The sequence below is a fragment of the Mesoplodon densirostris genome, chromosome X (assembly GCF_025265405.1).
Source record: "Mesoplodon densirostris isolate mMesDen1 chromosome X, mMesDen1 primary haplotype, whole genome shotgun sequence".
NCBI classification, from domain to species: domain Eukaryota; kingdom Metazoa; phylum Chordata; class Mammalia; order Artiodactyla; family Ziphiidae; genus Mesoplodon; species Mesoplodon densirostris.
In genome coordinates, this window is record NC_082681.1 from 2165436 (window position 1) to 2179714 (window position 14279).

Below are 14279 nucleotides of genomic sequence, written 5' to 3' on the forward strand. Positions count from 1 at the left end.
GCCAGGTGGGCATGGGGTGGTCTCCACGTCCTCGAATCTGCCCTTTCAGTTATTTTCTTGACGTGACCTTAAGTCACCCAGAACTAACTGGGACGCCCGGTCCAGCAGTCGAAGGGGAACCAGAGGGTCTCTGCCTGACCGAAATGGTAACCTGGCAGCAGGGGAAGCAGACGAGAGGTTCTAGAAGTTGCCTGAGAACTTTGTGCCATCGGCAGCTCCTGCCTAAAATCGTCGAGAGCTGCTAAAATCGTCTTTAGGAAGGCTGGCAGCCAAGTGTGGCACCCTAGCATTCCATACGAGGATAGTGACTTGGGAGGTAATTTCCACATCCTGCTATTTGTGTTCAGGGTCGAGGCTTATGGACGACACGAAGGGAAGACGAGGGAAGGACGATGGATACAAACACGTCCACGGAAGCATCGCCCCAGCTCCGAACTGGGTCCGCCTACTGCTGGCATCGCAGCAAAGGGTCAAGGCCAGGTCAGGCCCACAGAGGGTGCCTCCTAACTTCACTGTTGACCCCAAGTGCAGACTGTCCTACAAACGGGTTAGAAAGGATGACTTGGGTTCCTAGTCATTAGAAGTTTTTTGAGGTTTCTTTTTAAAATTTTAAGAGATTTAGAAACACTAGGCATATTTTGGAGGGAAAGCAGATGAAAGAAGCATCTTCCTTCTGCGTGAAAACCTAAATATAAAGGTATGGCTTATACTAGGTGGGCGTTCCCACCTATAAGGGTCAAATTCAGAATAAAATTGAAGAGTGTTTGAAAATCAACTCAATCAATGCCAAGTATGGAGGATGCAAAAACAAACTGGACAATGTCTTTTTTCATAAGAAGTTTACAATTTAGTAAGGAAAAAAGAGAACAGGACTTGTGGAGAGAACATATTTCAAGAAGAGTGAATACAATATGTAGTCTGGTTTGGCAAGAAAATAATGCTGCTGTAGAAGGGCATGGTGAGTGATAAGCTCAATGGATGCGGTTAAAGATGTTGTGAAAGGCCCTACACACTCAGCTGGTTTTGAACACAATTGAACAGATGAAGAACCTTTGTAAGTGTGAATTTGTGGTGCTGGAGCAATTGACTCTCCACATAGGAAAAAAATTAAAGTATTACCTGCCATTATACACAAAAATAATCTCTAGGTGAATAAAGATGTAAATGTAAAAGGCAAAATATACTTTGATAAGAAAATATAGGAGTGTGGACTTCCCTCGTGGTGCAGTGGTTAAGAATCCACCTGCCAATGCAGGGGACACGGGTTCGAGCCTGGTCCAGGAAGATCCCACATGCCATGGAGCAACTAAGCCCGTGCACCACAACTACTGAGCCTACACGCGGCAACTACTGAAGCCCGCGTGCCTAGAGCCTGTGCTCCGCAACAAGAGAAGCCACCACAATGAGAAGCCCGCGCACTGCAACGAAGAGTAGCCCCCACTCGCTGCAACTAGAGAAAGCCCAGGCACAGCAATGAAGACCCAACGCAGCCCAAAATAAATTAATTAATAACTTTAAAAAAATAAGAAATAACAGGTAAGTTATGCCAAGGTCCAGAGAATTATGTCATCTACCTGAACCAAAATCTGTCCACACATCTTAAAAAGAAAACCATGAGGTGTACAAGTAGTACAAATAAAGTTACACATGATTCATACAATACTAGGAAATGGAGGGTACCACAAACATCAAATTACCAGAAAATTGGTAAATAGCAAACTCCAGCAAGAGCAACCTTCCTCCACTGCTGCAAGACTCTAGACTGATACTGGAGTTAGAAGAAAAGGCTTCTATTTTATTTTTGTATTGCAATATAGTTGATATACAATATTATGTTAGTTTTAGCTGAGTTACATAGTTATTTGATATTTGCATACATTATGAAATGTTCACCACAGTAAGTCTAGTAACCATCTGTCTCCATACAAATTTATTGCAATATTATTACTTAGGCTGTATATGACATCTCCATGGCATATTTCTTATTTAAGTGGAGGTTTGTACCTCTTAACCCCCTTCACCTATTTTGCCCTTCCACCACCCTCCCCTCTGACAACCATTGGCTTGTTTTCTGTATCTGTGAGTCTGTTTTCATTTTGTTTGTTTTGTATTTTAGATTCAACATTTAAGTGAGATCATACAGTAAAAAAAAAAAAAGCATGTCCACTCTTGTTACTTTTATTACTGAACTGGAAGCCAATGCAATAAGGCAAAAAAAAAAAAAAAACAAAGGAATTAGAGGCATTTGGATGGGAAAGAAAGAAAGAATGCTGTCTTTATTTGCTGATGATATGATCTTTTATGCAGAAAATCCTAAGGCATCTACTAAAAAGCTATTAGAACTAATAAACAAGTACAACAAGTTTGCAAGATTCAAGATCAATACTAAAAAATAAGTTGTATTTCTATACACTTCAATGAAAAATCTGCAAATGAAATTAAGAAAACAGTTTCATTCATGATAACATAAAAAAAAGAATGAAATAACTTGGGAAAAATGTAACAAAAAGGTGCAACACTTGTACAGTGAAAACAACTAATAGTTACTGAGATAATTTTTTAAATATCTAAATAAATGGAAAAACATATGATATTTATGGATTGGAAGAGTCACTTACTGTTAAGACTCTTCCACATTTGTCTATAGATACAAATTGAATCCCTATCAAAATCCCAACTGCCTTTTTTGCAGAAATTGACAAGCTCATCCTAAAATACAGATGGAATTGCATAGGACCCTTAATAAACAAATGAATCTTGGGGGAAAAAAACCCAACAAAGTTTGAGGACTCACACATCACTTTCAAAACTTACCACAAACTACAGTAATCATGACAGTGTGGTACTGGCATAAGGATAGATATATAGATCAATGGAAAACAATTGAGAGTCCAGAAATAAACCTACATATCTATGAACACTTGACTTATTTTTTTAATTGAAGTATAGTTGATTTACAGTATTGTGTTAGTTTCAAGTGTACAGCATGGTGATTCTGTATTTTTGCAGATTATACTCCATTATAGGTTATTATAAATATTGGGTATAATTCCCTGTGCTATACAGTATATCCTTGTTGCTTATCTATTTTATGTGTAGTAGTTTGTATCTGTTAATCCCATACTCCTAATTTGACACCCCCCTTCCCCCTTTGGTAACTATAGGTTCATTTTCTATGTCTGTATGTCTGTGTCTGTTTTGTAAATAAGTTCATTTGTATCTTTTTTTAGATTCCACATGTAAGTGATATCATATGAAATTAGTCTCTCTTTGACTGACTTTACTTAGTATGATAATTTCTAGGTCCATCCATGTTGCTGCAAATGGCATTATTTTGTTCTTTTTTATGACAGAGTAGTATTCCATTGTATATATATACCATGTCTTCTTTATCCATTCATCTGTAGATGGACATTTAGGTTGCTTCCATGTCTTGGCTATTGTAAATAGTGCTACTATGAACATAGTGGTGCATGTATCTTTTAGAATTAGAGTTTTCATCTTTTCTGGATATATGCCTAAGAGTGGGATTGCTGGGTCATATGGTAGCTCTATTTTTAGTTTTTCCAAAGGAACCTCCATATTGTTTTCTACAGTGACTGCAACAATTTATATTCCCACCAGCACTGTAGGAGGTGAACACATGACTTTTCACAAATGTCCTAAGACCATCAATGGGGAAAGAATAGTATTTTTAACAAATAGTACTGGGACAACTGGATACCCACATGAAAAAGAAAGAAGTTTGACCCCTTCCTTATACCATAAACAAATTGAAGGTGGATCAAAGATATAAATGTTAGAGCTAAAACTAAAACCCTTAGAAGAATATACAGGAGTAAATCTTTGTGACCTTGGATTATACAATGGTTTCTTAGATATGACATCAAAAGCAACAAGCAACAAAAGATAAAATAGATTGGACTTCATCACAATTAAAAACTTTTGTGCCTCAAAAGATACCAATCAGAAAGTGAAAAGACAACCCATGGAATAGGAGAAAATAATTGCAAATCATATATCTGATAAGGGAATAGTATCCAGAATTTATCAAGGACTCTTACAACTAAATAATAAAAAGGCAAATAGGGACTTCCCTGGTGGCCCAGTGGGTAAGACTCCGTGCTCCCAATGCAGGGGGCCTGGGTTCAAACCCTGGTCGGGGAAGTAGATCCCGCATGCATGCCACAACTAAGAAGTCTGCATGCCACAACTAAAGATTCCACATGCCACAATGAATATCCCGCGTGCCGCAGCTAAGACCTGGCACAGCCAAAACAAACAAACAAATAAATAAATGTTTAAAACACAAATTAAAAAATTAAAAAGGCAAATAATCCAACTGAAAAATAAGCAAAGGATTTGTATAGACATTTCTCCAGGGATGATATATAAAGGAGTGACCAATAAGCACATGAAACGATGCTGAACATTATTAGCTATTGGGGAAATGCAAATCAAAATCGCAATGAGATACCATTTCACACCCACTAAAATAGCTATAATCAACAAGGCAGATAATAACAAGCGTTGGTGAGGATGCAGAGAAATTGGAAGCTTCATAAACTACTGATGGGAATGTAAAAATTTGCAGCCACTTTGGAAAACAGTTTGTCCGTTCCTCAGAATGTTAAAAATGGAGTTACCATGTGATCCAGCAATTTCTTCTAGGCATATACTCAAGAGAAAGGAAAACTAGGTCCACACAAAGACTTGTATGTGAATGTTCATAGCAGCACTATTCATAATAGCCCCAAATTGGAAGCCATTCAAATGTTCACCAATTGGTGAATGAATAAACGAAATGTAGTGTACCCATATAATTGGAACACTAGTCAGCAATTAAAAGAAATGAACTACTCATACATGATACAACATGGATAAAACTCAAAACATTATGATAAGTTAAAGAAGCCAAGCAAAAAAGACATATTACGTGATTTAATTTATGTGAAATATCTAAAAAAAAAAGGCCAATTTATAGAGCAGGAAGCATATTAGCAGCTCAGGACTCCAACTGTGTGTGTTCCACTAAACCAGTCAGAGAGTGCCTCACCTTTAATGACCCAGCATCAGAAGTCACACAGCATTTCATGGCATAATCTGAGTAAAAGCAGTCAAAGCCCACCCAGAATCAAGGAGAGGGAAACTTTGGCCTACCTCTTGTTGGGAGGAGTGTCAAAGAATTTGGGAACCATGTTTTAAAACTGCCACATAAATTGACAGCTTACTTCTCAAAAGCAACAAAGGAAGCCAGAAGACAATGAAATCATGTCTTTAATGTGTTGAAAGAAAATCACTATCAACCTAGCAAGAATTACCATTTTATTGGCAATTTATACCAATATCCAAGGAATATATAATTTTATATTAAAATTTTAAATGTAGAGTATACGAAAAAAGTAAAGACCCACCAGTTCTTTATTAGGCAAGCATAACCTTAGTTGTAAACCTGATCAGGACAGTATGAGAAAGGAAAATTAAAATTACAGACCAATTGCATTATAAACATGGATTCAAAAAATCATAAACAAAAATTAATAAACCCAATGGAGCAATATATTAAAAAAATAATACATTATGACCTGGTTGATTTATCAGAGGAGTACTAGATGAATTTAACATTAGAAAATCAAATATGGTAATCCACCATATTAACACATAAAAGGGTAAAATATAATTTGAAAATTTCAACAGTTTCATACAAATATTTATCAAAATTCAACATCCATCCATAATAAAAAGTCATAGGAAATTGGGATCACAAGGGACATCCTTATCCTGATAAAGATCTGAAGAAAATCTATAGGCACCAATCATACTTGGTGGTGAAACTCAGAAATCCTTCTGTTTAAGATCAGATCAGGACAAGAAACAGTTAACAAGTATCACCACCTCTATTTAATATTTTACTAGAAATCCTAGCCAGTATTCTTAGGAGAAAAAAAGTTTTAATATTGGAAATGAATAAACAAAACTGTTATTATTTGAAGATTAAGTAAATGAATGACAGTGGAAGCTATATTTGTCATTGTTGAAGAGGGTAATTATAAATAAACAAAAAGGAAGGGCTAGAATAAATCATGTGATACTGGATTAGAGTTGGAGACATTACTATGAGTTCATATTTGCCAAATATAGATACAGATGGATGCATACAGAAATAATTACATAAGTGTGTGTATGTTTAGGTTGGTATATTTCCTAGCGCTGTCCACTGAGAGAATCTAGAAGCAATGACATCCCAGTAGCAATGAGCACACCCAGATCTTCGTTTCTAATACCATTCTCTGATGAAAGGAACCAAGGCCATTTGGAGAATGGATGATTCTAGGGCTGGGCCAGGGGAAACATAAGATGAGCCTGGAGAATCTTGTGGTTCCAGAAAGTAAGAAAGTGCTCAAAAAAATAAAAGGATGGGACAATGTTAAAGAAATACAAGAGCTTCTAACAGCCAAGGTGGAAGAATATGAGCAATAAAATAAAGTATAAAAGAAATATCCATAAGTATATACTGATATAAATAAATGATTGAATAAATAAATAAATGGAAGAGTAGAGGCAAATCTCACATACAGAAGAATTCCAAATCAATTTTATAGGTCTATAATCCATTTTGGGTTCATTTTTGTGAAAGGTGTAAGGTCTGCATCTAGATTCTTCTCCCCCATCTTCCTCCTCCTCCTTCCTCTCCCACTCCCCCTCCCTGTCCTTCTCCTTCTCCTTCTCTTTCTTCTTCTTCTCCTTCCTCTTCTTCTTTCTCCATGTGGATGTCTAGTTGTCCCAGCACCATTTGTTGAAAAGAGTATCTTTGCTCCATTTTATTGCCTTTGCTTCTTCGTCAAATATCAGTTGTCTATATTTGTGTGGGTCTAATTCTGAGTTCTCTATTCTCTTCCAAAAGGAACTTTTTAAAATGGAACTTTATTAGGTACTAGTACAAAAGAGGAGATGTTGGCATTAGATAGGAGCTGACTTTAATAGGAGAGAATATGGCCATATATGCATATAGGTTGGTAGATTTGATGGTGGGAAGATGAGGAATTTCTTTTCTCAATGCTTCTCCCCTCTCAGTGAAAAAATAAGCGCCTGATAGTGAGGATCAGGAAGCAAATATTAGCTGAATAAGTGGGAAGGTGAATTTCTAGGAAAAAAATAATAGGATAGCTAGGTAGCTTGAGCGTCTGTTTGAGATTTTTGGTCAACAATTTAAAGAAGCAGAGCTGTGTGATTTTTCTCCTACATCATTCTGCTGCTTAGGTGCAGGCAAGGAATAGGCTGTTAGTGGGTTTTACCAAATGAGTGGGTTTAAGACAAGACTGCAAGTAGAGGGCTTCCCTGGTGGCGCAGTGGTTAAGAATCCACCTGCCAATGCAGGGGACACAGGTTCAAGCCCTGGTCCAAGCCCTGGTCCAGGAAGATCCCACATGCCGTGAAGAAACTAAGCCTGTGAGCCACAACTACTGAGCCCGACTGCCACAACTACTGAAGCCTGCATACCTAGAGCCCATGCTCCGCAACAAGAGAAGCCACCACAATGAGAAGCCCGTGCACCACGACAAAGAGTAGCCCCCACTCGCCGCACCTAGAGAAAGCCCGCGCGCAGCAATGAAGACCCAATGCAGCCAAAAATAAATAAATTAAATAAATAAATTTTTAAAAAAAGACTGCAAGTAGAAGTTGGGTTTTTTTGTTTGTTTTGTTTTGTTTTTGCGGTACACGAGCCTCTCACCGTTGTGGCCTCTCCCGTTGCGGAGCACAGGCTCCGACGCGCAGGCTCAGCGGCCATGGCTCACAGGCCCAGCCGCTCTGTGGCATGTGGGATCTTCCCAGACCAGGGCACAAACCTGTGTCCTCTGCATCGGCAGGCGGACTCTCAACCACTGCACCACCAGGGAAGCCCAGAAGTTGGTTTTTTATACTCATATCATAGAACCTCAGACATAGAACCCAGTTGATATGTTCAGGGTTCTTAATGCTGCTTCCATGTTATCACTCTTCTATCTTACCTCTCTTTTTTTTTTTTTTTTTTTTTTTTGCGGTATGCGGGCCTCTCACTGTTGTGGCCTCCCCCGTCGCGGAGCACAGGCTCCGGACGCGCAGGCTCCGGACGCGCAGGCTCAGCGGCCATGGCTCACGGGCCCAGCCGCTCCGCGGCATATGGGATCCTCCCAGACCGGGGCACGAACCCGTATCCCCTGCATCGGCAGGCGGACTCTCAACCACTTGCGCCACCAGGGAGACCCTTACCTCTCTTTTAAAGCTCGTGCAATCAGACAATTCCATCTGCCACCCTTGCTTAATGCTGTAATCAGCTGTCCTCCTGGTCATGCCTGCTTATCCAGTGAAGATTTTATCACTTGAACCACTGTTTTCCCTTCCACTATTGGGGAATTCAGGCCCCAAATGGTGGGAAAGGCTGAGGGGAAGCAGTGTCCTCAGCAGACATCCAAATTTCAATTACTAATGTCAGAAGGTGCAAGGAATTCTTCCTGAAGTGATTAAAATAATTTTAAATAAATGGAAAGGAACCTTTAGTGAGAAACCTAAGTAGCTGTCTGAGCAATTTTATGAAAAGAACAAACATTTTGAGCTTTATCTAGGCTCAAAGCCCTATACTGTAGATACAAGGCAGCTTTTGTTTTCTGGAGGTAGGCCACACTTTTCTTGTTGATCCTAATTGTCTTGTACCTGATCTTATATCTCATTTATACTTTCAGATTATATTTAAGAATAAAGCAAGCCGAGCATATAACATCTACCCTCATGGAATCACTGATGTCAGTCCTTTGCACTCAGGGAGACTTCCAAAAGGTAAGTGTTACCTCAATTTTATAGGTCTTCCTTACCTGTAGATACAGATGAGGGCACAGCCTCAATAACAACTAAAATCATGCACATTTATCACCCCACCATCCTTATTCTCTTAAGTTTTATTTTATTTGAAAATATGTCTTTATTTTGCCTTCGCTTTTGAAGGATAATTTTGCTGGACATAGAATTCTGGGTTGAGAGGGTTTCTTTTTCCTTTTAGCACATTCAAAATATTGTTTTACTATCTTCTTGCCTATATAATAGCTAAATTCTATTCATTCATTCTTCCCCTGTATGTCATTTTTCTCTGGCTGTGATTTTCTTCATATTTATCCTACTTGGGGTTCACTGATCTTCCTGTGAGTCACAATATTTGTATTTTTGTTTTTAATAGCCAGACCTTTGTCCCCAGATGAAGTAATAAGTTGCACTTCTACTAGTCATGTATGAAAATATAATTTCCCACATCCTTGATAGCTAGAAGATAATAGTCTTTTAAAATCCTGCTAATCTGGTGGGTGAAAAGTGGTATTTCATTGTTGCTTTAATTTTACTTGGGGATGAATATTTATTTTATCAAAATAATACATGCTTAAAATATTGAAAGGCTGTAAGTTCCACTCCCTAGAGGCATCCATTTTTAAGCATTTCTGTTTTAGATTTTTGGTAGTTATCTCTATAGCTCTAAAAAATCATTTATATGCTACTCCTTTGTTTTTCAGCTTTAGACATTATATATTTATTTTGTGTTAAATGAGGATTTAGCATTGTGCTTCTTCCCATTCCAGTTGTTTTAGACTTTTATCAGTGCTTTTAGTTCCTCAACTGGCTATCATTAGAATTTTAAAAAACATGCTAAATACCTACGTTTTATATACATTAAGGTACTAACAACAGTTTTCCATTTCTTCTCCTCTATTCTTCCATTTCCCCACTGCTGCCAGCTATACCTTTACTTTTATAAAACTAAAGTTGATAACATTTACATTTTGCACTGTAATTTCAAATAACTCCTTGCTTTTTCTATATATTTATTCTAAACTTTGAAAGTCAAAAAACCAGCATTTATATTATTTCAGTATGTTTCTTATTATAAGTATATGAGTTTACTGCAGAACTAGGTGATATGTTATGATTATTCTTTTGTCTACAGTTCCAATAATTTTACTGTTAAGGTCAAATGGATTATCCTTCTTTATTCTCTACCAGTAGTTCAAAATCATGGTAAATTTTAGTTTGCTTTATATTAGGACCATGCTGATCTTGGAATTTTTGTGTTTGTATTCCTGAAAAAAGACTTTTTTTTCTTTTTCTTTTTTTGCCATACATGGGCCTCTCACTGTTGTGGACTCTCCCGTTGCGGAGCACAGGCTCCGGACGCGCAGGCTCAGCGGCCATGGCTCACGGGCCCAGCCGCTTCGCGGCATGTGGGATCCTCCCGGACCAGGGCTCAAACCTGTGTCCCCCGCATTGGCAGGTGGACCCCTAACCACTGCGCCACCAGGGAAGCCCTGACTTTCTTTTCTTTTATCAGGAGAAGAAATGTATGCCTTTTCACCATATCCCTTAGGTCTTCCAGCTTCTTAACCATGCTGGTTATTGGTATCTGATCCTTTTTTCTTCTAAAGATGTTCTGGTAGTTCACCAGCTTACTATTCTAATTTGGATTATATGCTTTCTAGGGCTGCTACAAAGCTGCCATCTTTGGATTTTTTTTTTTTTTTGGACTTGTAGGCTAGTGCCATTACTGCTCCTATCTTGTACATTTCTGGTTTTTGATTTCTTTTGTTTTTCTGGAAGTATACCTTCAATATACTTCTGAATACATTTAGTATATAGGGGGAAAACTTTATGAATCCTTCAGTATTATATGATGTATAGATAGGCTGGTTATAAATAATTTTCAATCCACTGTTTTCTAATGCTCATTGTTGCTGGTGAAAATTCTAATGCTAAATTGATTTGCAATTCCTTTATGGGAGAAGGGCAATGTAACAGAATTCTGGGGAGATATTGAATGTGTACCCTGAAATTTGGAGGCATACGCAAATACAATTCCTGGTAATTTGCTTTTTATGTGGAAAACTCTGAAGGCTTTACTGCTCATAACTAGCAGATAAGAAGAGAGGGTAAGAGTGGAACAGTCTGCCCTTCTGCTGTTTGACCTGGCTAGGATGCATGAGTTTTCTCTGTAAAAGTAGATACTATTGCAAATAGCTGGCTTGCTCTCTTTTGAAGATACCCTGCCTAAGAAGGCAACCTGACAGGGTGAGGGAGGCCAGAAATAATAGGCTCTTGCATATATCACTAGACATAAGAAGAGCTGGGGAGGGAGGAGGGCTGCAGAAGGATAACTGAAGTAAGCAGCTCTCATGTATACGGTGCTGAGGTCCGGATGGTTACTCCAAGGAAGCCATACATATACCCTAAGAAAAGACCAGCATCTCAGCACCTGCCACACAGAAAGCATTGGTGACCAAATAGTGTTGTCAGAGAGAGAGCACTCACACAGCTGGACCTGTTAAGCAAAAATCTATTTGCCCTTTCCTCTAATACCCATCTACCCTCACTCCCTATTATGTTAACCCTGACCTATGGTTAGGGAATGAATATAGACTGGATCTTTAGGTATTAAACATACGCAAAAGTGAGTTTTAATTACTAAAATCAGACAGTTGTTGTCCTGAGGACCCTTTAGCCCAAGGGCAGATTTTAATTCTTGCTTCCATTCCTCACAGAGGCCAGATACCACAAGTCTTGATACCACATGTGAATTAAAACTTCAGTGTGCAGTCTTTCAGCATCTATTCAGGACACTCTGGCTTTGTTGTGTTTTTTTTGGCACTTGGGTTTTTTTTCTTCTTTATATATTTTCAGTTATGTATTTAAAATGTTTAAAAATATTATTATCTATTATTTCTATTAGTGGGTAGACCTGCTAATTTCAACTCAAACTAACATGCTAGCAGAAATCTCCTGAACCTATTTTTATTGTAAAAAGTTGTGTGAATCTTAAACTTATAAGAGGTGCAAATTTAGTTTTCACTTATTGAGAAACTTTATATGTACATATAAATTTGTAGAGCCACTGTAATGATGACATGATTGCCAATATGTGCCTTGTTATACTTCTAATCTAGCTATATTGGGGTTTGGGTGTGGGTAGGTGTGAAACATTTGAAAGATATGCCAATTCTGCCAGGAGAGATATTCAAATATAAATGGACAGTGACTGTAGAAGATGGGCCAACTAAATCAGATCCTCGGTGCCTGACCCGATATTACTCAAGCTTCGTTAATCTAGAGAGAGATCTAGCTTCAGGACTCATTGGCCCTCTCCTCATCTGCTACAAAGAATCTGTAGATCAAAGAGGAAACCAGGTGAGTTCATCTCTTTCCAAGTGCTGGGTCTGAAGCTAAAATGGAATGATGATGCACATGAACTTCCAGATAGTATTTCCTATATTCTCTCAGTGTACATCCACCTATAGCCTGCAGAAAATATAGTAGTCTGCAATATTGAGCAAAAAAAGAAATGAACTGGGTTTCTCACTGCTTTTATTGGATTTGACTTTGGTGTAATAAACTTGCCTGCTGGATGGATAAGAGAGCCTGGGCCCTAGATTATTTCTATAATTCTATAGAATTTCTATAATTCTATCATTCTCAGTCTAAAATTCCTCTCTCTGTAAGTGATCTTGCCCATTTTTACATGATCAATTACCACCTATTTTCAGATGACCCACAAATGTATATGATAGCTTAGATGTCTCCCCTGGACGTCTCACTGTGGGAGATTCAAAGACACCTCAAAATGAACACATGTGCAGCATCTAGCATAGTGTGTGGTATTTTAGTAGGAGTTCAGTAAATATTTGTTGAGCAAAATTCAAGGCAATATGTAAAATATTTCAGAATATGGTTAGAATTTGGACCACTTCTGCCATTTTAGAAAAAATTGAGTTAAATACTCTGAATTTAAAAAGCTTGATTCTTCACAAAAACTCCTTGCTTGGCTGCAAAATAACTCATTGCCATATTGCTGAGGCTTGACTACATGTCCATTTGGTTATCTATGGTATATAGGATTCCTACTAGTCTGAAAACATTTTATGAACTTTAATGCAGGTAAAACACGTGGCACACAAACCCAGAGAGGCATCAGTTTGGCCAAGTATCTTTCCTAATTTTTCCTAATTATAGTTTTCCATCAGTTTTTGGAAGAGGACTGAGATATACCTATATTCTCCAATCTCCTCCCCTCAGCATTTTCATTTCTGTAGTAATAGTTTATACAAAATGAAATTTATACATATTAGTGAAGTTTATACATTAATTCTTAGCGGATTCAATTAGCAAGTGACTAACTCATAACTTCGGTTCATATACAAACAGCTCCTCCCCCCAAAAAAACTTTCAACTTTGTAAACATAAAACTTAAAAGTGTTAGTGTTAGTAAACATTTTATGGTTCATCTTAGCTTTGTTATTTTACTTCTATTTTGTATTTTTAATTTTTCATAGATTGGTAGTCTTGTGGAAGGGCATTTGCTAGATGAAAGTTTAGCGAAGGCATTCACCTTACTTGATTTGACTAAATTGTTTAAGAAAGACATTGAATAATCACTTGGGTCTTTAAAGAGTGAAACTTCTCTAATCTGAACATGGAGAGAATGAGGCTACAGACTCTACCAAAACAATCAGCCAGCATATAGCCTTGGGTCCAGAAGAAACTAAGTGTAATGGGTCCAGTCACCCTCTTGCCCTGAGGACACATTTGCTCTAAATGTATACTCACTGCTCCCAGGCCCTGGGACATGCCATAATAGTGACCCTAGGGAGAAATGGCATTGAACCAGAGGATTGTAGATACATCATATGCATGCCATCACTTCCATCATAGACTGCTAATTTCTACTTGACAATACTAGTAGCATTTCTTTCTTCCTTTCATTCCATGTAATTAATAGATGATGTCAGACAAGAGAAATGTCATCCTGTTTTCTGTATTTGATGAGAATCAAAGTTGGTACCTCACAGAGAATATTCAGCGCTTCCTCCCCAATGCAGATGGAGTGCAGCCTCAGGATCCAGAGTTCCAAGTCTCCAACATCATGCACAGTAAGTAAAGCAGCACTTGAGTCCAGTGGGTAATGGATAAAGGGAAACTGAAGACACCAAATTGATGTGCAGTTAATTCATATGCCATATAAGAGTCATATTTCCTTAAACATTATTACATATGAACATATTCAATTTTATATAAATTCATAAATATGATCATATAATGCATATATTTTCTTTTAGAAGGCATCAAATATTCAATGAAGTTTATTTTTAAAGGATAAATCAGACACATAGGTTTCATTTACCCAAACATACATAAGCCATCCTTAATATGAAATGTGCTCAATCAGTAAATTACACATGAAATACAAAGGGAATGCAATTTTACATACGTAAAAA

General features: G+C 37.8%; 1 protein-coding gene across 1 annotated transcript in view; it reads left to right on the forward strand.

Annotated features, from left to right (window-relative positions):
- F8 (coagulation factor VIII) overlaps positions 1 to 14279 on the forward strand; it is a 112998-nt gene that overhangs the window by 32953 nt on the left and 65766 nt on the right. Inside the window, exons 10-12 of the mRNA XM_060086856.1 lie at positions 8721 to 8814; positions 11981 to 12195; positions 13784 to 13934. Of these exons, the coding sequence (XP_059942839.1) occupies positions 8721 to 8814; positions 11981 to 12195; positions 13784 to 13934 (460 nt within the window). The remainder of the gene's footprint in view (positions 1 to 8720; positions 8815 to 11980; positions 12196 to 13783; positions 13935 to 14279) is intronic.